Source organism: Loxodonta africana, chromosome 18 (genome assembly GCF_030014295.1).
Source record: "Loxodonta africana isolate mLoxAfr1 chromosome 18, mLoxAfr1.hap2, whole genome shotgun sequence".
Lineage (NCBI taxonomy): Eukaryota > Metazoa > Chordata > Mammalia > Proboscidea > Elephantidae > Loxodonta > Loxodonta africana.
This window is the reverse complement of record NC_087359.1, coordinates 17,885,754-17,912,485: the sequence shown is the minus strand read 5'-3', so window position 1 is coordinate 17,912,485 and position 26,732 is coordinate 17,885,754. Positions and strand designations below refer to the sequence as shown.

The window sequence follows — 26,732 nt, the reverse complement described above, 5'->3', positions numbered from 1 at the left end:
GATTAGACTCAGAACGTGATTTGCATGTTTTAGACCAATGGTTCTCAACTGGGGGTGATTTTGCCCACTCCCCAGGAGACATTGGCAATGTCTGAAGACATTTTTGATTATCACGACTTCAGCTTCTGGCATCTAGTGGGTAGAGACCAGAGATGCTGCTAAACATCCTATGATGCACAGGAAAGTTCTCCAGCAACAAAGAATTATGTAGTCCAGGATGTTACTAGTGCTGAGGCAAGAAACCCTGCATTAAGGGAATTGCTCCAGCCTCCTGCCTTAGCCCTGGCCTCCGTCTCGGCCCCTCCCTCAGCTTCCAGCTGGACCTTTCCTTGGACCCCCCCTCAGCCCAACATCCCAGCCTGCTCTTGAGTCTGTCCACTCTGGGCTGAATCTTAATGGCGTCCCTCAGTTTTCTGGCCCCTCCACTGGGCAGCATCAGTAGCTCCGGTCATATTCCCACCTCACTCCCAGTGCTGCAGACCACCCTTTCCCAGCCAAGTCAGCCCTTGACTTCAAGCCCTTCTATTTGCACCCCACCCTCCTCCACCTTCCACTGTTTTCTAAGGCCATCTGTCCTCCAGACCCCGCCCCCATAGCCCTCTTCCAGCCTCAGCTACGCTCCCAGTAATTCTCTCTCCCAGTTGATAGTTCTTCTAAACATAATGGAACAAAATAGTCTTTTCTAGAGCTAGCCAAGGTAATGCTCAAAGATCTTTACGCTCTTTATCCAGCTCTGGCCCTGAGAAGACGTTTCCCCTTACTTCCCCTGGATGCTGTCCCCACATAACCCCCACACTTGTGTCTCATTGATGGTGTTGGCCTTGAGAACGGCTGAGCCCGTGTCTTGCCCAGGCTTCCCGGACTGAGAAGCTAGGATGGTCTGCCAAAGGTAACCTCTCCCTGTAGTCCCTGGGGAGAGGGCTCCTTGGGGGACACAGCCACAAAGGGTACAGGAAGGGGCAGCGGCCAACCACGCCTGGGATTCTTCTGGCCCTGGGGAGCCCTAGCCAAGGCAGCTGACCCTCTCTCTCTCGGTGCCCCCTCCCCCCTCCTAGCTGGCCCCCTGAACAGGGCCCTTCCTCACCCTGTCACCCTCCCTTAACCCTGCCAAGCTCGGATGGAGCAATAGGCATGGATTCAGCTGTTCAGTCCTGAGATGAAGTTGGCTGAGGTCCAGGCTGACCAGAATGCCCAGCTCCCTCTATTCTTTCCCCCAGGCACCCCTTGAAGTCCAGAAAAGCAAGCAGGGCAGGTGAGCCCAGGGCCCCAAGTATCAGCTCCCTTGCCTCATTGCCCACTCAATGCCTCCACTCTCCAGATCCACCCCCAGCACTCGACCCACCCCCATGGGGAAAGGGCCCAGCCCTCCCAGCCCCAGGGACGGCCAGCAGAAGAAAGAGAGCTATGGTCAGGCCAGGGGCGGGGAACAGGTGTGACCGTGCCTGCTCCATGCTCATTGCAGCCCCACAAGCTCAGTGATAGGAGGGGTGTGCACCATCAACTCCTCGTAGCAACTCAGAAACAGCCGGAAGCGAGCCAAGTACGAGTCCTCGTTGTACGGCAGCTGCTTCTCTTGGAGGAAGTGGGATACCACAGGTTTCACCTGGCCAAAGATAAACACGAGGAGAGCTGCTGAGCCAGGCTTCAGGCAGACCCATGCCTGTAGGGCCCCTTCCCTTCCTGGCCCCAGCTCCTGTTTTCCTGGTTCCATGATGCTCTGGAGGAGCCCAGGCGCTAAGGTGTTGGAGGATTCTAGCCTCCCGCCTTTCCGAGGGCAAGGGAAGAAGCCCCTGCGCAACATTCTCTCAGGGCTCCCAGGCTGTTGGCCAGCCCTCCTTGGCACAGCATAAAAGTCCTAGCACCCCTTTTCCAAGCACCAACTGTGTGCCTGACGCTCCAGATACATTTTTTCAGGTCATCCCCAAAACTGTCAAAAGAAGCACTGCTTACTCCCATTTTACAAATGAGAAAGCTGAGACTCAGAAAAGTTAACTTGTCCAGAGCTGCACTGCTAGTAAGTCACCCAGATGTTTCTGATCAGAGACCTGAGGGCTCTCTGACCATGCCAGTGGGGGGACTCAGAGTTCAGGTGAGCCCTGAAGATTACCCCCACTGCTCTTGGGCAGTCCCTTCATCCCAGCCCCTCCAGCAGCCCCCCTGCCCACCTTCAGGCACATGTTGTCGGAGAGTCTGGGGAAGAAGTGATGTTCCACGTGGCAGCTGACAATTGAGTGGCCAAATGCCCAGTCCAGCACAGGCGACCGGGGCAGGTTCAGCACGCCGAGGCTCAACATGTGAACCCGTAGGGGCTTCTTGTCCAGGGAGAACATGGGCAATCCGATATGCTGTAAGACATGTAGGGCACATCCTAGGGTTGGGCCAGGCAGCCCTGCCCCCACCAGGCACCAACCCTGCTCTAGGCGCCCTCACCGAGCTCTCAGGTACCCACTGGAGTGGGGTCAAGAACCCAGCCTCCACACACCTCCACCACATTCCACTGTGCACAGGGTGACAGTGCTGCCCCTCTCTGTGCCCAGCGCTGAGCCTTGCCCATCTCTGAGCCTCGTTCACCCCATCTCTACAATGAGGGCCTTGGCCCAGACACCCCTCTGATTCTGGGATACCCTAGTGCCCAAGACTTCCCACCGCCTACTCCCAGGTCACCTTAGGGCCACTATGCGTCGGGATGGACTCAATGGCAAGTGGTTTGGTTTATTGGTTTACACATCGTAAGTAGGGGACAGTGACAGTTCAGTAGTAGAATTCTCGCCTTCCATGTGGGAGACCTGGGTTCAACTTCTGGTCAACACATCTCACGCTCAGCTACCACCCATCTGTCAGTGGAGGCTTGCATGTTGTTATGATGCTGAACAGGTTTCACTGGAGCTTCTAGACTAAGACAGACTAGGGAGAAAGGCCCAGCTATCTACTTCCATAAATCAGCCAGTGGGACCCTGTGGATCACAGTGGTCTGATACGCAAACTGATCTTGAAAATGGTGCAGGATCAGGCAGCGTTTGTTCCCTTGTGCATGGGCTTGCCACGAGTCGGGGCCAACTTGACAGCAGGTAACAACACATAGTGAGTAGGTCGTCATTAGATTTTTGCTCCTTGCTTGAAAGGCAGACAATGTAGAAGAGAAGTAAATTCCTTACCTGAGGCCAAAGTTCTCTGTGATGGCCCACAGAGGGAAGAGTGAGTGAGTGTGTGTGTGTAGGGGTGGGGGGCCAATGCTTCCTCACATGGCCTCTTTCCCCTAACCCTGAGTCCAGTTTGCAGTCCATCCCCGTTGCCCTTCCCCTTTCCCACTCCCTTTCCCAGGTCAGGGAGGCCTCACCTGGAAGATATTGACATGGAGGTAAGGGTGGGCCAGCAGGGACCTGGTGGCAAACATGCAGGCCAGGGCCGACCTGGGGCTCTTAAAACCTGACACATTCAGGAGCAGCCAGTAGTGAGAATAAAGGCCCAGGGAGATCAGGCCCAGCGTCCGCAGAGCTGTCCAGACCTCCACGTCCCTCAGCCGCTCTGCAGAGGGGCAAGAAAGAGGTTACCAGGGGCTGGGGCAGGCGGAATGGGGTCATTGCTGAAGGGGTACTGGGTTTCTGTTTGGGGTGATGAAAAGTTTGGGAAATAGAGAGTGGTGATGGATGCACAACACAGTGAATGTAAGTAGTGCCATTGAATTGTACACCGAAGCATAGTTAAAATGGAAAATTTTGTTATATATATTTTACTACAATAAAATTTTTCGAAAAAAAAGTAAGAGTGAGAGGGGCAGGCAGAGTTTGAGTCCGTTGTAAGCTGACTTCCTGGTGATCTAGGGGTGCCCAGTTAACCCACACGACAACCCTGAAAGCAGGTGAACCCATTTTATAGATCAGGGAACATTAAGCAATGTGACGCTGATAGTACATGAGGGCCTGGGATTTGAACCTAGCTCTAGCTGCCCTATAGCCTTGCTCCTTCCACACTATGATACCGTCCCCATGATATAGGGTGAAGTGTTTACAAAGCACTTTTCTATCTATGACCTCATTTGTGCTTTTGCGCCACCTTGAGGAGCAATAGGTAAGGAACCTGAGGCTCGGAGAGGTCAAATTACCTGCTCGTGGTCACCAGCCAGTCAGCGGCCAAGCCAGACTTGGCCCCAGGTTCGAGGTTCTTTCCACCCCAGCTGGCTGCCTTGGAAAACCCGTGTCCAATCTTAGCTGGGGGCTCTCAGCTCCTAGACAACAGGCTCCAGGAAGCCAGGAGGGGAGGGAAGGAAAGGGGCTTGCCGGCCCTGTCAGTACTCACTGAGGGCCACCAGCGGGGTAATGATGGGGATTAAGAAAGGGGCGAGGAACATGTAGACGTAGCGGTTGAGGCAGGGCAGCCTCCAGGTGCTAGAGTCACCCATGCCGATCACGTTGGTGTAGCCGTGACGCATCTTGACGTGGCCGTAGTTGGCATACTCTGCGGTGAAGCCTGTGCAGACCTAGAGGGTGAGGGTCAGAAAGGGGGCCAGGACCCAGGTCAGGCACAGCCAAGCAAAGCAGGGCCTTGGGGAGTCTCAAGAACACCCCCACCCTCCTTCCAGGGCCTCTCAGCCCTATACCCCCAGCTAATCCACCTTGGCCATCATTTCTGAGGTATCTGTGACAAGATTTTTTTTTTTTTTGACAAGAGTGGCAGCCAGTAAAAACTCCTGCGTCTACTTGGCATAGCCTTTGTAAAGCCTTTGGGGGCAGACGGCCACGCCCCAGGTTGGCACTGTGTCCATGACCACTCAGGCCACTCTGTTGAGCCTGAGCAGGCCGTCATGAGGGTTAGAAGCAACGCATGAGGGTTAGAAGCAACGCAGGTAACGCTCCTGGCAATTATTTTGTGTGCGTTTATCTTGGAAACATCTGTACCTTCACAACTCCACTTTGCGTTCTGAGACCACAGCAGTGAGGGAGGCCGTGGAAGCAGTCTGGGGACTAAGATAGGCCAGTTCCTGGACAGTTAGCAAGGGTGGCACATGGGTGGGAGTGCCACGCGTGGGGGCTGACAGTTAACTTCTCCAGGGGGGTGGGTGACTTTTCTCAGGCAGGGCCACTCCTGAGAAGCAGCTGAGCTCTCTGACTCTGGAGAACAGTCACTTGGAATGCAAAAGAGGTGCTAAGGTTTCTTATGCAAATGAAATGTGGATGTAAACGTCTTGCAATATTTATCCAGGCCAGATGATTTTTTTAATTTTATGGAAGATACTCCTGCCTGTTTCCAGGGGGCCTGTGAGGGACTTCCCAATGCCAGGCACAATGAACTCCTTAAGGACGGTAGAGCTACCCTTCTCTCAGTGCTTACTACCTACCAGGCTCAGCGCTCTGCACTTTACTTAGGTTTCCCAAACCTAGGTGGCCATTGAAGATCCCTGGGCGTCGCACATGGATTTCACTCGTCTACTAACCTACAGGCTGGTGGTTTGAACTCATCTAGCGTTGCTCTGGAAGAATGGCCTGGCAATCTGCTTCCATAAAGTTTACAGCCAAGACAACCCTGTGGAGCAGTTCTACTCTGTAACACGTACAGTTGCCATGAGTCAGAATCAACTCGACAGCAATGGGGTTTTTTTAGGGAGTCAGCGGTATTATTCCAAGTTTACAGAAGAGGAAATTGAGCTAAAGTGAGACCACATGACCACCCCAGGCCACACAGCTAGTAAGTGGTAGAGTCAGGATTTGAGCCCAAGCCCCAGATTCCATCCATAAGGTGCTGAGTTGAGCCACTCACTGCAACGGAGCACAAATCCAGGCTCTGGGTCTGAGCAACAGAGTCAAAACCAGAAGACAAATAAGGAAGACATTGTTTTCATCACCCGTCTGAGGGGACATTCTCTCTCGGAACCCAATTCAAAAGAAATATAGGCGGAAGTGCCATCTAAAGGACACCTAGAGCCCCACTGAGGTTACCTACACTGCAGCTGTAAAATGGACAGGGGAAGATATGCCAAACAAGCAATAGTGTCCCAGCCACTCTGGAGACAGGGGATGCACAGGTAATTTCTAATCGAGCAACAGAATTTCTGTGGAGCCCCTGAAAACTGGTACAGCCCTTCGCTCTCTGATAGTGTAATGCTCTCTATCCTTGTATCCTGGCAGATGGACAGGACAGAACGTGGGGAGGCTGCAGGGGGTGGGTAGCTAATGTGACGTTGCTTCCAGCCCTGCCCGGTCTGAGGAGGACCTGCCACTCGTAAGCATGAGCCCACTGGGCCCAGGGTGCCAAGGCCTTGAGCTCAGTTCAGTTAGCACCAGCAGCCTTGGCAACAGGCACAAGGCGGTTGCAGCTGGGGTCCGTTGGGACTGTTCTCAGAGCTCAGCTGCTGTCCTCTCTCCCCTCCAGTTCCGTACCCATCTCAGGAATGCCCCAGCCCTGAGTTAGAGACCTGCTGGTTGCCCTTGACACCCCCACCTCATCCTCCCCCAGACCCTGCCCAGATAACCCCCACCTGTCTCCTCTCCTGCCTTGGTCCTTGCAGGTCACCATCCTCACCATCTCTCAGCTGGTCTACACCAACAGCCTCCTGATCCATGGCCCCACCTAGCCTTGCCCCTCCTCCTCCAATCCAGTAGAGTGACCTCTTTAAAACTCACTTTTGACTCTGTCCCTCCCTGGCTTATAATCCTGTAAATCACTGTTTAAAGAACAAAAGAGGAAACTATTCCAGGAAATGTTAACTCTTCCATCACCCCCCAGAAGGAAAACAGGGTGGCTGTGGCTGGGGTAAAAAGACTTGTCATAGCACACACTTTGAATTTTGAATCATGTAAATGTATTGCCTATTCAAAAAATAAATTATTTTTTAAACTACCAATCTAGTCAACAACCTTTGGCCGCGGGACAAAGCCTCCGCTCCTCTGCTTGGCTCCTGGGCCTGCCTTGCCTCTCCTTCTCCAGGGTCCCCGTTAGACGGCAGCAGTCTCGGACTTCTGGCGGGTCCCTAGTGCACTCTGCTGTTCCCCATCTGCAGGCCTTTGTCCCTATGTCTGCTCTGTCTGAAACCGCCTTCCTGCGTCTTGGCCTGGCCAACCCTGGGCTGGCAGTATCTCCGGAACCTCTCCCCTCAGGCTTCCCAGCCTCAGCACTATTAACATTTTGGTCCAGAGAATTCTCTTGGTGGGAGTATCCTGTGCATTACAGGAGGCTGAGCCGCATCCCTGGCCTCGACTCACTAGATGCCAGGAGCGCATCCCTTCCCCAGCTGTGGGAACCAAAAATGTCTCCAGATATTTTTGCCCAACATCCCCTGCCATGTTCTACCCACCCCCATGTGTCCACAGTACTTTGAATCACCTGGTCATATTTTGTCTGCCCTGCTCCCAGACCGCCTGGGTTTGAATCCCAGATGCACCCTGTGGCAGGTGACTGAACTTCCCAGATCAGTGTTTCCTCATCTATCAAATGGGGCTAATAACAGCACCTCCCTCATCAGGGGGGCTGGGATTATTCAATGAGATAATACAGGTCAAGGACATAACAAACACCCAGTAAATGTTAGCTAGTATAATTATGATTTCTTAAAAGCTATTTTGATGTCACATGTGTGTATGTGTTTCCCCACTTGACTCTGAGCCCTTGGGGAACTGGAACTGGAAGCCACCCTTGGGTCCCCATCACCTGGCTGAGGGCTTGGCATGGAGCACCTCAATACTGGTGAGGGCACTGCCCAGGGCCAGGAACAGGTCTGAGTTCTGGTCATCATTCACCCACTCTCTGTCTCACACCTACCGTCTCACCCTCAAAGCTCCCCATCCACCAGGAACCTCCTCCAAGTCTCCTCTCCCAGTGGGGCACCCCACTGCCCCGCCTACAGCAACCCTACTCTTCAGCCCTGAATCAAGCCCCCACCTCAAGGCTATACTCCTCAGATGCAGAGCTGCCACTCACAGACTCTGAGGGGGTGTCTGCAACCCCACCAGGGTCCCCTCCACCAGGAGGCAGCCTTTAAGGACCCACAGGAATGAGAATCATGTAAGAACACTTTCGGAGTCCTAAGGCTGATCCTCAGGAAGTCACACCAAAGTTGGGGGCAGGGGTTTCTTAAAGTACGTTTTGCCAGTCTACAGGTGTGATAAAATGGCATTCACCTATACAAACATGCCGTACCAATGCGGGTTTCTTGGTTTTGATATTGCACTGAAGTTATGTCAACATAACTATTGGGGGAAACTGGGTGAAGGGTATATAGGACTTCTTGGTACTATTTTCAGGCTGCTAACCAAAAGGCTGGCAGTTCAAATCCACCAGCTGCTCCTTGGAAACCCTATAAAAAATAAACAAACCCGTCGCCATTGAGCAGATTCTGACTCACAGGAAACCCTAGGGGCGTATGAGTTGGAATCGACTTGACTGCAATGGGGTTTTGTTTTTTGTTTTTTAATATACCCATAATTATTACAAATATAAAAAGCTTTTTAAAAAAGTATATTTTGTACTGCAGATCTGAGTGTGCCCTCTAAATAAATTTTAAACATAAAAAATAAGGACTCGGGAGGCAGAGCCAAGATGGCGGAATAGACAGACGCTTCCGTCGAGCCCTCTTTACAACAAAGACCCGAAAAAATGAGTGAAACGAGTATATTTGTGACAAGCTGGGAGCCCTGGGCATCAAAGGCAAGTTTAGACAACGAACTGAGGGGCAGGGGGAGGAAGAGGCCGTTCAGAAGCGGAGAGGAGTTGCCGAACCTGAATCGCGGGGAGCCCTCAGGCACCATTCCGGAGTGGCGGCGGTGGGCTGGTCCTAGCGTTGGGCCGCAGTTTCCTCAGGGAGAAGCAGCCAGCCACACAGCCCACTCACACCTCCGGCGCTCCCGGCAAAAGCTAAGTACTTGTGTATATTTTACCGCGCTCCACCCGCCACGCCCAAGCCGGTTTCAGTGGCTGAATCCCTGGTCCTGAGATCGACCCTAGTGAGCACCTGAAGCCGTCCTCCCGGCCTTGGGGAAGGAAAAAATTTGCAACTGGGGGGAAAAGATAATTTGCTAGCTCCATTAACCAGGGGAGCTCAGGACAGCGGCAGCTCCAGTCCAGACATAAACTGTCCATGGGCCTTGAGCACCTTTCCCTTCTGCATGGACCTGTGTGGGCCTATTTCGGGAGAATAGGCCCTTGTTGGCAAACTCCAGCCATTTCAACTGTGCGGTGGAGAGGTGGGTGTTTGATGTTTGACATTGTTTTGCCTATTAAACAAGGTCCTCACCTACCCACATCAGGGACCTAAGGACTGGTAGCTCCACTCAGGTCACCCAGCCACCCGTGACAGGGGTCCAAAGATAACTGGTACCTCCCAGTCCTTACAACAAAATTTTTGGGTGCCCATGGTCCCTCTGCAGAGCCCACCCCCCAGCATGCTCTAGGGAACAGAAACACATTTTCCTCAGAGACACTTGGCGGTCAGTTCTCAGACCCCTGCCTTGGTCAGAGCGTGACCCCCTGCTGCAATCAGATACGGGTATATATGCCAATCACCCCTGCCCCTCTTAGACTGTAGGACAGAGGCTGTACCACACACTTGATATCAGCTACCTGGAAACCTGAGCTGAATTCATACAAGAAAACTGAATGGACTCCTAGACTGATATACCTGATAACAGCTCTAGCCAGCTGGGGACAGGACACCAGAGCTCAAAAGGCAAAAATAATCAAGCTAGCTCACTCAAGCAATCCATAGGGATATACCAAAACGAAACAAAGCAAGCAGCTACGACACAGTAAGCAAGCATAAACTAATACAATAACTTATAGATGGCTCGGAGACAACAGTCAATATCAAGTCACATAAAGAAACAGGCCACGATCACCTCAACAGGCTCTCAAAACAAAGAATCCAGGGATCTTTTAGATGAAAGTGCATTCCTGGAATTACCAGATGCAGAATACAAAAGTTTAATATACAAAACCCTTCAAGAATTCAGAAAGGAAATGAGGCGATACGCAGAACAAGCCAAGGAACACACAGATAAAGCAACTGAAGAACTCAGAAAGATTATTCAGGAACATAATGAAAAGTTTAATAAGCTGGAAAAATCCATAGACAAATGGCAATCAGAAATTCAGAAGATTAACAATAAAATTACAGAATTAGATAACTCGATAGAAAGTCAGAGAAGCAGAACTGAGTAAGTAGAAGCTAGAATTTCTGAACTTGAAGATAAATCACTTGGCACTAATATATTTGAAGAAAAATCAGGTAAAAGAATTTAAAAAAATGAAGAAACCTTAAGAATCATGTGGGATTCTATCAAGAGAAATAACCTACGAGTGATTGGAGTACCAGAACAGGGAGGGATAATAGAAAATACAGAGAAAATTGTTGAGGATTTGTTGGCAAAAAACTTCCCTGATATTGTGAAAGATGAGAAGATATCTATCCAAGATGCTCATCGAACTCCACATAAGGTAGATCTTAAAAGAAAGTCACCAAGATATATTATAATCAAGCTTGCCAAAACCAAAGATAAAGAGACAATTATAAGAGCAGCAAGGGATAAAAGAAAAGTCACCTACAAGGGAGAGCCAATAAGAATAAGCTCAGACTACTCTGCAGAAACCATGCAGGCAAGAAGGCAATGGGATGACATATTTAAAAAATTGAAGGAAAAAAATTGCCTGCCAAGAATCATATATCCATCAAAACTGTTTCTTAAATATGAAAGTGAAATTAAGACATTTACAGATAAACACAAGTTGAGGGAATTGGTAAAAACCAAACCAAAACTACAAGAAATACTAAAGGGAGTTCTTTGGTTAGAAAATCAATAATATCAGGTATTGACCAAGACTAGAACACTGGGCAGAACAACCAGAAGTCAACTCAGACAGGGAGAAAAAAAAAAAAAAAAGCGCAACACAGGGTAACAACAATGTTATTATATAAAAGAAGACAACATTAAAATAAAGAGGGACTAAGAAATGTAATCATACACCTTCCATACAGAGAGGAAGAAGTGGTGATACAAAGAAATAAAAGTTAGTTATAAATTTAGAAAAATAGGGATAAATAATAAGGTAACCACAAAGGAGACAAACTATCCTACTCATCAAAATAAAATACAAGGGAAAAATAGAGACTCAGCAGAAACAAAATCAACAACGATTATGAAGAAAGGACAATATATAAAGAAAATCTACTCAGCACATAAAATCAAGTGGGAAAAGGAAGCTGTCAACACACAAAAAAAGACATCAAAATGATAGCACTGAATTCATACCTATCCATAATTACCCTGAATGTAAATGGACTAAATGCACCAATAAAGAGACAGAGAGTGGCAGAATGGATTAAAAAACAAGATCCATCTATATGTTGCCTACAAGAGACACGCCTTAGACTTAGAGACACAAACAAACTAAAACTCAAAGGATGGAAAAAAATATATCAAGCAAACAACAATCAAAAAAGAGCAGGCGTGGCAATATTAATTTCTGACAAAATAGACTTTAAAGTTAAATCCATCAGAAAGGATAAGGAAGTACACTAAATAATGACTAAAAGGACAATACACAAAGAAGATATAACCATATTAAATATTTATGCACCCGATGACAGGGCTACAAGATACATAAAACAAACTCTATCAGCATTGAGAAGTGAGATAGACAGCTCCACAATAATAGTAGGAGACTTCAACACGCCACTTTTGGTGAAGGACAGGACGTCCAGAAAGAAGTTCAATAAAGACACAGAAGATCTAAATGCCACAATCAACCAACTTGACCTCGTAGACATATACGGAACACTCCACCCAACAGCAACCAACTGTACTTTCTTTTCTAGTGCACATGGAACATTCTCTAGAATAGACCACATATTAGGTCATAAAGCAAGCCTTAGCAGAATCCAAAACATTGAAATATTACAAAGCATCTTCTCTGACCATAAGGCCATAAAAGTGGAAATCAATAACAGGAAAAGCAGGGGAAAGAAATCAAACACTTGGAAACTGAACAATACCCTGCTCAAAAAAGACTGGATTATAGAAGACTTTCAGGATGGAATAAAGAAATTCAGAGAATCCAATGAGAATGAAAACACTTCCTATCATAACCTTTTGGACACAGCAAAAATGGTGCTCAGAGGCCAATTTATATCAATGAATGCACACACCCAAAAAGAAGAAAGGGCCAAAGTCAAAGAACTATCCCTACAACTTGAACAAATACAAGGAAAGCAACAAAAGAAACCCACAGGCACCAGAAGAAAACAAATAATAAAAATTAGAGCTGAACTAAACGAAATAGAAAACACAAAAACAATTGAAAGAATTAACAAGACCAAAAGCTGATTTTTTTTTTAAAAAACTCAACAAAATTGATAAACCATTGGCCAAACTGACAAAAGAAAAACAGGAGAGAAAGCAAATAACCTGAATAAGAAATGAGATGGGCGACATTACAACAGACCCAACTGAAGTGAAAAGAATCATATCAGATTACTATGAAAAGCTATACTCAAACAAATTTGAAAACCTAGAAGAAATGACTGAATTCCTAGAAACACACTACCTACCTAAACTAACACAAACAGAGGTAGAAAAACTAAATAGACCCATAACAAAAGAAGAGATTGAAAAAGTAATTTAAAAACTCCCAACAAAAAAAAGCCCTGGTCCGGAGGGCTGCACTGCAGAGTTCTACCAAACTTTCAGAGAAGAGTTAACACCACTACTACTAAAGGTATTTCAGAACATAGAAAAGGATGGAATACTACCAAACTCATTCTATGAAGCCACCATATCCCTGATATCAAAACCAGGTAAAGACACCACAAGAAAAGAAAATTATAGACCTATATCCCTCATGAATGTAGACGCAAAAATCCTCAACAAAATTCTAGCCGATAGAATTCAACAACATATCAAAAAAATAATTCACCATGACCAAGTGGCATTCATACCAGGTATGCAGGGATGGTTCAACATTAGAAAAACAATTAATGTAATCCACCACATAAATAAAACAAAAGACAAGAATCACATGATTTTATCAACTGATGCAGAAAAGGCATTTGACAAAGTTCAACACTCATTCATGACAAAAACTCTCAGCAAAATAGGAATAGAAGGAAAATTTCTCAACATAATGAAGGGCATTTTTACAAAGCCAACAGCCAACACCACCCTAAATGGAGACAGCCTGAAAACATTCCCAGTGAGATCGGGAACCAGACAAGGATGTCCTTTATCACCACTCTTATTCAACATTGTGCTGGAAGTCCTAGCCAGAGCAATTAGGCTAGATAAAGAAATAAAGGGCATCCAGATTGGCAAGGAAGAAGTCGAAGTATCTCTATTTGCAGATGACATGATCTTATACACAGAAAACCCTAAGGAATCCTCCAGAAAACTACTGAAACTAATAGAAGAGTTCAGCAGAGTATCAGAATACAAGATAAACATACAAAAATCAGTTGGATTCCTCTACACCAACAAAAAGAACATCGAAGATGAAATCACCAAATCAATGCCATTTACAGTAGCCCCCGAGAAGATAAAATATTTAGGAATAAATCTTACCAGAGATGTAAAAGACTTATGCAAAGGAAACTACAGTACACTTCTGCAAGAAACCAAAAGAGGCTTACATAAGTGGAAGAACATACCTTGCTCGTGGATACGAAGACTTAACATTATAAAAATGTCTATTCTAGTCATGGTCCCCAAACCTTCTGTTGGCCCAGGACAGGAACCATTCCAGAAGACAACTCATCAGACATGGATCGGACTGGACAATGGGTTGGAGAGAGATGCTGATGAGGAGTGAACTACCTGTATCAGATGGACACTTGAGACTATGTTGGCATCTCCTGTCTAGAGGCGAGATGGGAGGGTAGAGGGGGTTAGAAACTGGCAAAATGGTCACGAAAGGAGAGATTGGAAGGAGGGAGCGGGCTGACTCATTGGGGGACAGTAAGTGGGAGTATGTAGTAAGGTGTATATAAGTTTATATGTGAAAGACTGACTTGACTTGTAAACTTTCACTTAAAGCACAATAAAAATTATAGTAAAAAAAAAAATTAGGTTGGCTGCTTGTGAAGTTACCTGAATGGGACATTAGAAGGTGAGGGATTAATGGAAAAGACTGTGGTTTTATCTATGTAGTAAAAAAAAAATCAATTTATTCTGTTTGATGAAAAAAAAAAAAAAGTCTATTCTACCAAAAGCGATCTATACCTTTAATGCAATTCCGATCCAAATCCCAAGGACATTCTTTAATGAGGTGGAGAAACAAATCACCAATTTCATATGGAAGGAAAAGAGGTCCCGGACAAATAAGGCATTACTGAAAAAGAAGAACAAAGTGGGAGGCCTTACTTTACCTGATTTTAGAACCTATTATACCGCCACAGTAGTCAGAACAGCCTGGCACTGGTACAACAACAGATACATAGATCAATGGAACAGAATTGAGAATCCAGACGTAAATCCATCCACATATGAGCAGCTGATATTTGACAAAGGCCCCAAAACAGTTAATGGGGAAAAGACAGTCTTTTTAACAAATGGTGCTGACATAACTGGATATCCATCTGCAAAAAAATGAAACAAGACCCATACCTCACTCCATGCACAAAAACTAACTCAAAATGGATCAAAGACCCAAATATAAAATCTAAAACGATAAAGATCATGGAAGAAAAAATAGGGACAACATTAGAAGCCCTAATACATGGCATAAACAGTATACAAAACATTATAAAGAATGTAGAAGAAAAACTCGATAACTGGGAGCTCCTAAAAAATCAAACACCTATGCTCATCCAAAGACTTCACCAAAAGAGTAAAAAGACTACCTACAGATTGGGAAAAAGTTTTTAGCTATGACATTTCTCATCAGCACCTGATCTCTAAAGTCTACATAATACTGCAAAAAGTCAACTGCAAAAAGACAAATAACCCAATTAAAAAATGGGCAAAAGATATGAATAGACACTTCACTAAAGAAGACATTCATGTAGCTAACAGATATATGAGGAAATGTTCACGATCATTAGCCATTAGAGAAATGCAGATCAAAACTACAATGAGATTTCATCTCACTCCAGCAAGGCTGGCATTAATCCAAAAGACACAAAATAATAAATGTTGGAGATGCTGTGGAGAGATTGGAACACTTCTACACTGCTGGTGGGAATGTCAAATGGTACAACCACTTTGGAAATCGATTTGGGGCTTCCTTAAAAAGTTAGAAATAGAACTACCATACGATCCAGCAATCCTGCTCCTTGGAATATATCCTAGAGAAATAAGAACCTTTACACGAACAGATATATGCACACCCATGTTTATTGCAGCACTGTTTACAATAGCAAAAACATGGAAGCAGCCAAGGTGCCCATCAACGGATGAATGGATAAATTATGGTATATTCACACAATGGAATACTACACATCGATAAAGAACAGCGAGAAATCTGTGAAACATTTCATAACATGGAGGAACTTGGAAGGCATTATGCTGAGTGAAATTAGTCAGCTGGAAAAGGACAAACATTGTATAAGACCACTATTATAAGAGCTTGAGAAATAGTTTAAACTGAGAAGAAAACATTCTTTCGTGGTTATGAGAGGGGGGAGGGAGGGAGGGTGGGAGGGAGGGAGGGTAGGAGGAGGCATTCACTAATTAGATAGTAGATAAGAACTACTTTAGGTGAAGGGAAAGACAGCACACAATACAGGGGAGGTCAGCGCAATTGGACTAAACCAAAAGCAAAGAAGTTTCCTGAATAAACTGAACGCTTCAAAGGCCAGCGTAGCAGGGGCAGGGGTTTGAGGACCATGATTTCAGGAGACATTTAAGTCAATTGGCATAATAAAATCTCTTAACAAAACATTCTGCATCCCACTTTGAAGAGTGGCATCTGGGGTCTTAAACGCTAGCAAGCAGCCGTCTAAGATGCATCAACTGGTATCAACCCATCTGGATCAAAGGAGAATGAAGAACACCAAGGACACAAGGCGATTATGAGCCCAAGAGACAGAAAGGGCCACGTGAACCAGAGACTACATCATCCTGAGACCAGAAGAACTAGATGGTGCCCGGTTACAACTGATGACTGCCCTGACAGGGAACACAACAGAGAACCCATGAGGGAGCAGGAGAGCAGTGGGATGCAGACCCCAAATTCTCATAAAAAGACCAGATTTAATGCTCTGCCTGAGACTAGAAGGACCCCGGTGGTCATGGGCCCCAGACCTTCTGTTGGCCCAGGACAGGAACCATTCCCGAAGCCAACTCTTCAGACATGGATTGGACTGGACAATGGGCTGGAGAGGGATGCTGGTGAGGAGTGAGCTTCTTGGATCAGGTGTACACTTGAGACTATGTTGGCATCTTCTGCCTGGAGGGGAGATGAGAGGGTGGAAGGGGTTAGAAGCTGACGAAATGGACACAAAAAGAGAGAGTGGAGGGAAAGAGCGGGCTGTCTTATTAGGGGGAGAGTAATTGGGAGTGTGTAGCAAGGTGTATATGGGTTTTTATGTGAGAGACTGACTTGATTTGTAAACTTTCACTTAAAGCACAATAAAAATTATTTAAAAAAAAAATAAGGACTCATAGTAGAATTTACTCAGACCAACACCCTGCGTGGTTTGGATGGCAACAAGCAGAAAGGAGGTCAGAGAGATGCCTCCAAGGCTTATGACTGCACTGAACCCACCTGGGAGAGTCCTGCAGAGAGTCCTGACTAGGGTGGAGTTTCCTAACTCTGTTTCCACCACCACATGGGGCCTGAAAGAAGGTGACAGCATTCCCTTGTGTGACACCTGACTCCCCAGGGCAGAGCTCTTTGTGAACCAGCTGTGCCTCCACCCTTCACAGCACAAAGCCAACTCTAGAAGGAGTGTCTGAACTGAGACACAATACAGAGCTGAGTAACTGGCATCAGTGTTCCCTCCCACTCCGGAAGTACCTTAAGTGAGAATGACAGGCGAGGAGAACTCCGAATCCCTCTGTGTTCAGGATTAAATCCTTAACAAGTTCAATACTTAAGCCATGCAGGCCCTGCCCACCCCACCCTGACCCCTGCCCACCCCACCCTTTCCCCTGCCCCTGCCTTACAGGGAGGCCCTCTGAGCGTGAAGTCAGCTGTCCCAGTGACATAACCCAGGACAGGGGTGGGGGTGTGGGGACAGGTGCTCTCAAAGTGTCAGGCCGGAGTTATCGGTGGGCTGGAGAAAGATCAGGGTTATGCTACTAGGAAGAATGGTACTTTCTCCTCCAGACCAAAAATGCATCTTCACAAATTGACAATAGCAACTCGAAAGGTTAGATAGGAAGCTTAGTGGGCAGCGAGTTTATGTTAACAGCGGAGGAATAATTCGGAAGAGAACAGAATGTTTGCACAACTTGAAGAATGCAGTCAATGTCATGAATTGTACATGTAGAAATTATTGAGTTGGTGTGTGTTTTGCTGTGTGTATTTTCAACAGCAACAACAAAATAAAATAAGTTATTAAAAAAAAGAAACAGGTCTTTAGAGTAATATTAATCCTTGGGTAGGGAGGTATGTATGATTTTGGATACTTTAAGAAAGAAACATATCGGCAAAGAATATTGAGTACACCATGGACTGCCAGAAGAATAAGCAAGTCTGGCTTGGAAGAAATACAGCCAGAGTGCTCCTTGGAAGTGAGTGAGGATGGACAGACTTTGTCTCACATACTTTTTTTTTATCAGGAGAGACCAACCCCTGGAGAAAGACATCATGCTTGTTAAGGTAGAGGGTGAATAAAAAAGGAAGACCTTCAATGAGATGGATTGACACAGTGACTACAACAATGGGCTTAAACATAGCAACGATTGTGAGCATGGTGCAGGACCAGGTAGTGTTTCATTCTGTTACACGTAGGGTCACTATGAGACAGAACTGACTCAATGGCACCTAACAACAACAGGAGAGAAACAACAGCAACCTGGAGTGGCAGCCTCCCCACCATCTTCCTTCCTCCCCCTAGATCCAATGGGCCAGAGAGGCGAGATCCCCTCCCCCTGGCCAGTAGACCCAGAGGCAAACTTAGCAAAAGCTAGGTGCCCACGAAAACTGATGGCACTCAGCTGATGCCTGAGGCTGCAGAATTTGGGAAACACCAAAAGGAACCTAGGGGCTAAGACTAGCCTATTCTGTAGTGAGTGTGGTGTCTCCTGAGGCTCAAGGTTTGGGGAAGAGCAGGGACATTCAACAAGAGAAGGATTAAAGTAACTTGAGGACAAGTGGTGGGTCAAGGGTCCAGAAAGGGCCCCAGGGGACCCTCTGAGGTCCCAGGCAGCAGCTTGACCTCTGCGCAATGCAGAGAACAAGGTGGGTGGGCCAGGGCCATAGCATCCCCCCAACACGCACATAGGTACCAACTCGGTAGAGCTCTGCAAAGCTCTGCCAACCTTTCAGTGAACAAAAACACGTACAAACCAGTAACAACAAGTCCCACCACTGTTAACCATTTTCTTGGAGCCAGCAGCATGTTCCATCCAGAGAAAAAAATGGAGCCAACACTTGTGAAGTGGGGAAGAGTCAGGACCAGCCTTCGGTTAAGGGCATGTTGTCTCATTTAACCCTCTCAGCGGCTTCATGGGAGTCCCTGGGTGGCACAAACAATTAAGCGTTTGTCTCCTAGCCAAAAAAGGTTGGCAGTTCAAACCCACCTACAGACACCTCAGAAGACAGGCCTCACGATCTGCTTCCCAAAGGTCACAGGCTCAAAAAATCTATACAGCAGTTTTACTCTGCACACGTGGAGTCGTCATGAGTCGGAACTGACTCCATGGCAACTAACAATAACAACAACAATGGCTTCACGACTTTCTTAGACAAGGAAAGTGACACTTAGAAGTTAAGTCCTTGCCCAAGGTCAGGCAGCCCTTCACCATGCCCCCATCCTGCCTGCAGGCAAGACTGGCACCTCCCCAAGACTCCATGAGCCCCACCGATGCCAGCCAGGTGAGAGACACAATCCATCCCCTCCCCCACACTAGGACCTGGACTCTCCCCAGAGGGTAGCCAGAGCCACACCCCATGGGACAAAAACGAGGCCTCCCACACAGGTTGTGAGTTGCGAGTGACAAACTTCTTGTGACCCATCTCACAGCGATTACAGCACACCAGCTGGGTGTCACAACACTGAGGCTGAGAACCAGGCCTGCCCTCCCCAGGCTCCGCACCGCCAGTCCAAGCACATGGGGGGCTCACAGGCCTCTAGGATGTGTGCTTTTCCTCATTCATCAGCCAGCTTTTCTCTGGACCTTGACCCCAAGTCATATGCGGGATCATCATCAACAAATATTGATGCAAAGCTGACCAAGCGCCCCACCCTGTGGCAGGGGTGGAAGAGAGAAGAGGCCAGGCTGAGATCCCACTCCGGGCTCACCAGGACGAGGCAATGTGCCTCAGGCAGGATGCAGCCACAAGGCTGTCTAGGACCCACGGGGCTCATGTGTTATGGTTCTGGCAGAGCCTCCCCTGGGGAGCCTGGGAGAGCTTCTCAGAGGAGGTGGCTTTGGCTCCCTGCCTTTGCACAGCACATAATAGCTACTGGATTCCTCAGGCAGTCTAGGCCACGGGTTCACAAGTTTTAGTGGTGTCAGGTTCACCTGGGGAGCTTGGTAAGAAGACAATGGCCCGGGCTCTGTGCTACTTCAACAAGCCTGGGGCTCCAGGTCAATCTGTTGCACATCAAAGTCTGAGAACCACAATCAAATTATTGCATCAATTAGCCCAAACGGCTGAAAATCCCACACACCTGCTCATCCTCAGCTGCCTCCAAGCTCCTGGCTCTCAGAACAGCTTTGAATAATCCAAACAGAGCTAATCCTACTCCTGGTGGCCCAGGGTCACCATTGCCACTGCCCATGCAGACGGCATAGTCCAGCCTCCTCCCTGCCTCTCCCTAGAGATCACAAACCTGGTGGGGATCTGACCCCAACTCCAGGGGGTCTGGAGTCTGACTGGGACCAGCGGCCATGGAAGGGAAGTTTGAAACTGCCCCTGAGGATCAGTCACCCCTTGGTTCCTCCTGCCTCTAGCACTTTAGAAATGTGAGCTGGTGGGATGCGAGGAAAAAGGAGAAAAAGGAGAGGATAGAGTTCAAGGTGAGAAACACTTCTTCCTGTCTAACCAATGTGGTTTAATCTTTATAAAAAGACTTCTGCTATGTGACGAGTGGAGTCCCTGGGTAGTGCAAATGGTTAACGTGCTCGGTGGCTGACCGAAGGTTGATGGTTTGAGTCCACCCAGAGGTACCTCAGAAGAAAGGCCTGGAATTCGACTTCTGAAAAAATCATCTGTTGAAAACCCTATGGAGCACAATTCTAGTCTGATACACATGGGGTCACCATCAGTTGGAGTCAACTTGATGGCAACTTGTTTTATACGAGGAGTTCACTGGTCACCAGTCCCTGCCAGAAAGGACTGTTTCTGGTACTGGCTTTCATATTCGCTCACAAGGAACCTGGGTGGCCAGGTGAGGGTCCTCTGTTGGGAGAGGAATGGAAGAGCCTGGAGAACAGTCTGGAGAGAAGGACAGCATTCCTGGACTTGCCCACAGTGAGAAGGCTGAGACAGGAAGGGTGGAGGGGCAGGCCTAGGGAGGGCTGAGTAGCAGGGGTCAGGAGAGGGAGGCTCGCTCCTGGGGCAGACCTAGGGAGCAGGAGCTGCTTAGGATAGCTCAGCCATCACCTGGTATCAGAGGAGCACATCCGGACCTAGGATTCTGTCACCGGGCTTGTGCTCCCCTATCCTTCTGTCTGGGGTTCACATTTTAAACCCTGACGGCAAAAGGAGGCCCCAGTGGTTGCAGCCATGGGCCAGGTCACGGGCCAGGATCTGCCAACCACAAGTATTCCTGAGAAGTAAAGGTCTAGTCACTACGTGGCCCAGTGCTGCAGAGAGGGAAGACGTGGGTGCCCAGCCCCAGATCCCTGCCCATCATGCAATTTGGTGCCCATGGCGTGCAACTCCTCTCTCCATGCTTGAGGGAGTACACACTTAGAGACATACACCTGGTAGTGCTTACTGCACACGTGGGTACACACACTGAGAGCTGCAGCTGCTGTCCTCTGGCCACGTGCACAGCTGCACACGCCTGCGTGCTTGCATGGCACATCTGTGGAGCATGGTGAGTTTGCCACACAGCATCAGCAAATGCACCACCCTGCTCTCAGGCTCACCTCCAAGAAGAAAAGCTCCCAGATCTTGCTCCAGCGCTTGGACTCGGTGAGGGCCCCATGTGTGGCCAGGTGGCTGCCCTTGACAGTGAGTGTGTAGTGGCTCACACCCAGAATAGTGATGCCCAGGGCAAAGACTAAGACGTTCTCAAAGCGCAGGCAGAAGAGCCCTGTGTGGGGAGGTAGGACGGCAAGGTCTTCCCCCAGCTTTGGGAGAACTGGGTTCCAACACCTCAGCCCCTACCTCTTGGAGCCCAGGCCAAGTGGGCCCAGCCCTACGGACTGCCCGAGAGATATAGGGCCAGTCCCACTACAGCGTAAGGAGGATAGGCTGGCTTTCTCCACAGGATTTGGGAAAAAACAGAGTCCCCTGGGCCAGCAAGGAAACTGCAATTTGCAGAGTCTGGACTCCATTGGGGTTTGCTTCTTGTGCCCCAGCCCAAGCAGGGATGGGGTGGGATATGGTGGGGTGCAAACCACGACAGGTCGGGCAGAAAGCCCACCTTCCCTCCTCCTCCCCTGCCTCATTCCTGGCCTTCCCCGTGGAACCATCTCCCCCAGGCCACCTCCCCAGCCCAGCCCTGCGGATCCCTCTCAACTTTCCCGTCCAGCCCTCCTTCCATCAGCACTTCTTCCCCATCCAGTGCTGGCTCCTCTGGGAACACAGGGCAGGACATCCCAAATCCAGACTTTCGGGTTTAGGGCGTCTCCTTCTTCCCTCCCCATGCACCTCGGGCGCCACGGGCCTAGTGGCCGGCACTGCCGACTTTCCTGCCCCGCACCCGCCGCTCCGCAGCCCCGCGCCCTCAGCCCCGCAGCCCCGCAGCCCCGCAGCAAGGTGCCCACAGCTTAGCAGTCCCGCAGCCCCGCAGCACCACGCCCGCAGCCCTGCAGCCCCGCGCCCTCAGCCCCGCGCCCTCAGCCCCGCAGCCCCGCAGCAAGGTGCCCACAGCTTAGCAGTCCCGCCGCTCCGCAGCCCCGCGCCCTCAGCCCCGCAGCCCCGCAGCAAGGTGCCCACAGCTTAGCAGTCCCGCAGCCCCGCAGCACCACGCCCGCAGCCCTGCAGCGCCGCGCCCTCAGCCCCTCAACCCAGCGACCGGACCCCTTGTCGCCCTGTCCCCGTGCCCTCACCGGCCGGCACCGCCAGGAGGCTGAGCGCGAGGATGGCGCAGTCCACGCCGTGGCGCTCCCACCACGAGCTGGCCTTCACCACGTCGTGGACCAGCGCCTCCAGCTCGCCCTGCAGCGACTCGTCCCCCCTGCGGCTGTGGCGGCAGAGCCTGCGCCCCGCTGGCTCCATGGGCTCGGCTGAGGACTCGGGCCGCGCGGTGTGTGTCTGCCGGGAGAGGAGCCGGCAGGGAGCGGGCGCGGGCGGGGTGGGGCGGAGTCAGCGATCGCCTGGGGACAGCGCCCCCGTCCCGGGTGTCATGCTGCGGGCGCCCGAGAGCCTCCTGCCACGTGCCAGGGCGACCTGGGACCCCGCCGGACGGACCGGGAAGCGGGACAGATGCGCTGGCTAAGGGTGGGTGGGGAGACCACCCTGCGGGCGAGAACCTGCCCGGAATAGAGGGGAACCCGGTGGAGGCCCCCAGGGCCTTCCCTGATGCCTGATCTCAGACAGCTCCCTGGCCTCTTTCTGTCCCAGCACCCCACTTGGGTTTGTTGTGGCGTTTTAAATCCCCACCCCTGAGTAATGTTTTAATAGCACCTAGCACTTAGCACAGTGCCCTGACAGGTGACACAATAGTGCTTCCTTGATGTCTGCCCACAGAGGAATACCAGGGGCCAACAGGGCTTGACTTTGGTTTGCTCAAGCTGTGTCCTGAGTACCCAGAAGAGTGCTTGGCACAGGATTCATGGGGCAGGAAGTTCAAAGACTCGCTCCCCCCAGTAGGTCAGGGAGGACCCGCTGACTCGGGCTTGAGCAGAGGTGACCTGCAGGAATTTGGCTCCCCAGCCCCATGTTGCTACAGTGACTTTGGGCAAGAGGGGATGGCCACGGAGAAAACACATCCAAAAGTCACCATGCCACCATTCCAGGTGGGCAGACATACTGGCTGGGATTTTCCACTCCACCCGGGGCCATACCACCTGGCATTCGCTCTCAGAGACTGAGGGGCAGTGTCTGTCATAGCCCCCTCCCATCAGCCCTGCTAAAGCCTTACCTTGGTCCTCTGAGAACAAGCCACTGTCCTCTGCAAACTCCCCCTTCTCTGCTTCAGAGGGTCCTTTCTCCTTTTTCCTTTTTGTTTGACATTTCCTCTGGTTCCATATTGAAGTCCCCTTGGGAAGGAGGAGAGAGAGGGAGAAAAGGGAAGGAGAGTCAGGGACAGTAGTGATCGCAATTCCTTCCTACCTTCCCTGGGGTCTTCCTTCATGAATTCTTATGAGCATTTCCCTTGCATTCCTTAGACAGTAAAACCTGAGAAAGCCAGAACCTGTGGAAGGTGGAAACCTGTCAGAGAAGGAAGACTCGAATATTTCCCACTAACAGATAGCGACAGGGAAGTGGTAAGACTGCAAAGGTGGAAACTTGTGAGACCTGGGAAAACAATGCAGCCCCATCAAAGTTCCTGTTCTCACAGGTCTCACTGTAAAAGATTTCTTTACCAGGCCTGGGTTTACAATCTAATAGATCATCTCTCTCTCACACACACACATACGCACACACTTGTCTGACTCCTTAGTTTGCCATTGACTTTTGCACACTTACTAAGTTTCATATATCCTCCACATTCTGCCAGGATGGCATCGTCCCATTTTACCAATGCAGGCCCAGAGAGATGATGAACTGCTCTGCCCAGTGCCCCAAAAAGGCAGAACTGGAACTCAGACCCAGGATGTCTCCTCCAAATCTAACAACCTTTTGTCTATATACCGTTGCTGCTGAGTTGATTCAGAGTCATAGCAACCCTGTAGAACAGAGTAGAACTGCTCTATAGGGTTTCCAAGGAGTGCCTGGTGGATTGAACTGCTGACGTTTTGGTTAGCCGCCGAGCTCTTAACCGCTGCACCACCAGGACTGTCTACATCAGAGATTCTTAAAACAGAGAAGTGGGGGCTTGTCCTCCCTCTCCCACCTCACCCACCAATCCCTCCCTCTTAGGTACACTAGAATTTTCAGGGAAAGGATATGTACAGTTCTTAATAGAATATTCGGTGTTAATATGCAATATTTTAAGTTTATAAGGAGGGAATCTCACTGCTTTTATCAGATGAATCATAGCAGATTGGCAGGAACTTTGTGGAACCAAGAAGTCTCTCTCCAGGCCCTGGCTGCCCCTGGCATCTAAGTGGCACTGTAAGGAGGCAATGCCAAACAAGATCAGAGAGGCAAGGTGTGCTAGGGATGCTCAGAGAAGCCAGGAATCCCCATGGGGTGGGACAGGCTGGCAGCCTCCCTAGAGGGAGGCAGGCCTGATTTGGAATAGACTTAAATCTGGGGGTGAAGAAGGGGAGTAAGGTATTCTGAGTCCTGAAGGCACAGGGCAGGAATAGAGTTTGGGAGATTGTTAGAGAGGTTGTGGAAAGGAAGACAGGAGAGAAAGTACCACAAATGGCAAAGTGAGAATTTAGCACTTGACTCTGCAGGCTTGGGGAGCCATAGCAGGCTTTAGAACAAGGGAATGACTTACATAGTCTGGTGTTTAGGAAGGTTATCTGGCACGATGGAGGAGCCACTGGAGTGATGGAGACCAGTTTGGACATTGTTTTAGTACCCCAAATAAGGCAGTACTGAGGGTATAAGACAACAAGGGGAGGGAAGATGGGGGATGATGAAATAAGGAAGACTTGAATAGACAGTTCACCAGAGAAAACATATAAGTGGCCAGTGAGCACATGGAAAGATGCCCAGCATCATCAGTCTTCGTTGTCGTTAGTTAAAGACAAGTCAGTTGGCTACAACTCATGGCTACCTTAAGTATAACAGAATGAAACAATGCCCAGTCCCGTGCCATCTTCATGATCATTGGTATGTTTGAGTCTGTTCAGGGAAATTCAAATTAAAACCCCAATGAGATATCACTTCAGACCTATTAGAATGACTACAATTAAGTAGATTGGCAGTTCTAAGTGTTGACAAGGATGTGGAGCACTGAACTTTCATACATTGGCAGTGAGAGTGTGAAATGGTACAACACCTTTGGAAAGCAGTTTGGCAGTTTCTCGTCGGGTTAGCTATGCACTTATTCTGACCCAGCAAGTCCACGTCCAGGTTTTACCAAAGAAGAATGAAAACACATGTCCACACCAAGACTTGCACCGAATGTTCATAGGAGCCTTGTTCATAACAGCCAGACCAGAAACAGTTTAAAGGTCCATCACAAAGGACTGGATATACAAACGGTGATATATCCACCCAATGTATACAATAAAAAGGAACAACTGCCGAAGGCAACGATATAAATGAACTGATAGCTGCCACAATAAGGCTGAATTTCACAGAAAGAAGCCAGACACAAACAAGTACTTAATGTACGATACCATTTATATGAGGTTCAAGAACAAGCAAAACTAATACGGTGATGGAAATCGAATCAGGAGTTGCCTGTGGTGAAGTGAGCGGGGACATTAATTTGCAAAGGGGCACCAGGAAGTTTTCTAGGGGGTTGGAAATGTTCTGTATCTTGGTGGTGGTAGTGTTTACATGGGCGCATACGTGTGTCAAAAGCCATCAACCTGCATGGTTAAATTGAGTGCATTGTATTATGTTCAATTATGTTGTCGTTGTTGTTAGTTGCAATTGAATTGATTTCAACTTATGGAGACCCCATATTGTGACAGAGTAGACTGCTCCATAGGGTTTTTGGCTGTAATCTTTACAGAAGCAGATTGACAGGGCTTTCTCCCATGGTGCCTACTGGGTGGGTTTGAACCACCAATGTTTAGGTTAGCAGTCAAGTGTGAACTGCACCACCTAATCAATAAGGTTGATTAAAGCAAAAACAAAAGAGTGAGGAAGATTTTCCTTTAAAATGGAACGAGCTTTGTTAAAGCTGAACACATGCAGGTATATATCAAAAGACAAGCAAAGAAACATATGACAACGGTCATAGCAGCAGTGTTCAAAATAGGAAAAAATTGGGAACAGCTCAAATGTCCACCAACAGTAGACTAGATGTTATGGATTGAGTCCTCCCCAAAAATGTGTGTCAACTTGGCTAGGCCGTGATTCCCAGTATGGTTATCCACCATTTTGTCACCTGATGTGATTTTCCTGTGTGTTGTAAATCCTGCCTCTGTGATGTTAATGAGGTGGAATTAGAGCAGTTACTTTAATGAGGCAGGACTCAGTTCACAATATTAGGCAATTCTAAGCGTTGGCAAGGATGTGGAGCAGCTGAACTTTCATACCTACATTCATACTAAGCCAATCTCTTTTGAGATATAAGAGAAGTGAGCAGAAAGACATGGGGACCTCATACCACCAAGAAAGTAGTGCAAGGAGACGAGCATGTCCTCTGGACCTGGGGTCCCTGAGCTGAGAATCTCCTAGTCCAGGGACAGGTTGATGATAAGGGCCTTCCTCCAAAGCAAAAGCCTTCCCCTGGA

The 26,732-nt window shown here is 48.7% G+C and overlaps 1 protein-coding gene across 1 annotated transcript; it reads right to left on the bottom strand.

Annotated features, from left to right (window-relative positions):
* Positions 1–1,453: 1,453 nt before the first annotated feature.
* Positions 1,454–22,479, bottom strand: FADS6 (fatty acid desaturase 6). Its single transcript, XM_003417183.1, has 6 exons — positions 22,311–22,479; positions 21,183–21,349; positions 4,297–4,477; positions 3,338–3,525; positions 2,166–2,345; positions 1,454–1,603 (listed from the first exon to the last, which is right to left on the bottom strand). Exons 1-6 carry the CDS (start codon positions 22,477–22,479, stop codon positions 1,454–1,456), a joined length of 1,035 nt encoding a protein of 344 aa, XP_003417231.1.
* Between the last annotated feature and the right edge of the window lie 4,253 nt (positions 22,480–26,732).

Coding starts and splice junctions, on each gene's coding strand:
- FADS6 (XM_003417183.1), bottom strand. CDS start 22,479: ATGGAGCCAGCGGGGCGCAGGCTCTGCCGCCACAGCCGCAGGGGGGAC. Junction 21,350..22,310: donor CCTCCTGGCGGTGCCGGCCG/GTGAGGGCACGG, acceptor CTCCCCACACAG/GGCTCTTCTGCCTGCGCTTT. Junction 2,346..3,337: donor TCCATGTCAATATCTTCCAG/GTGAGGCCTCCC, acceptor CATGTCTTACAG/CATATCGGATTGCCCATGTT.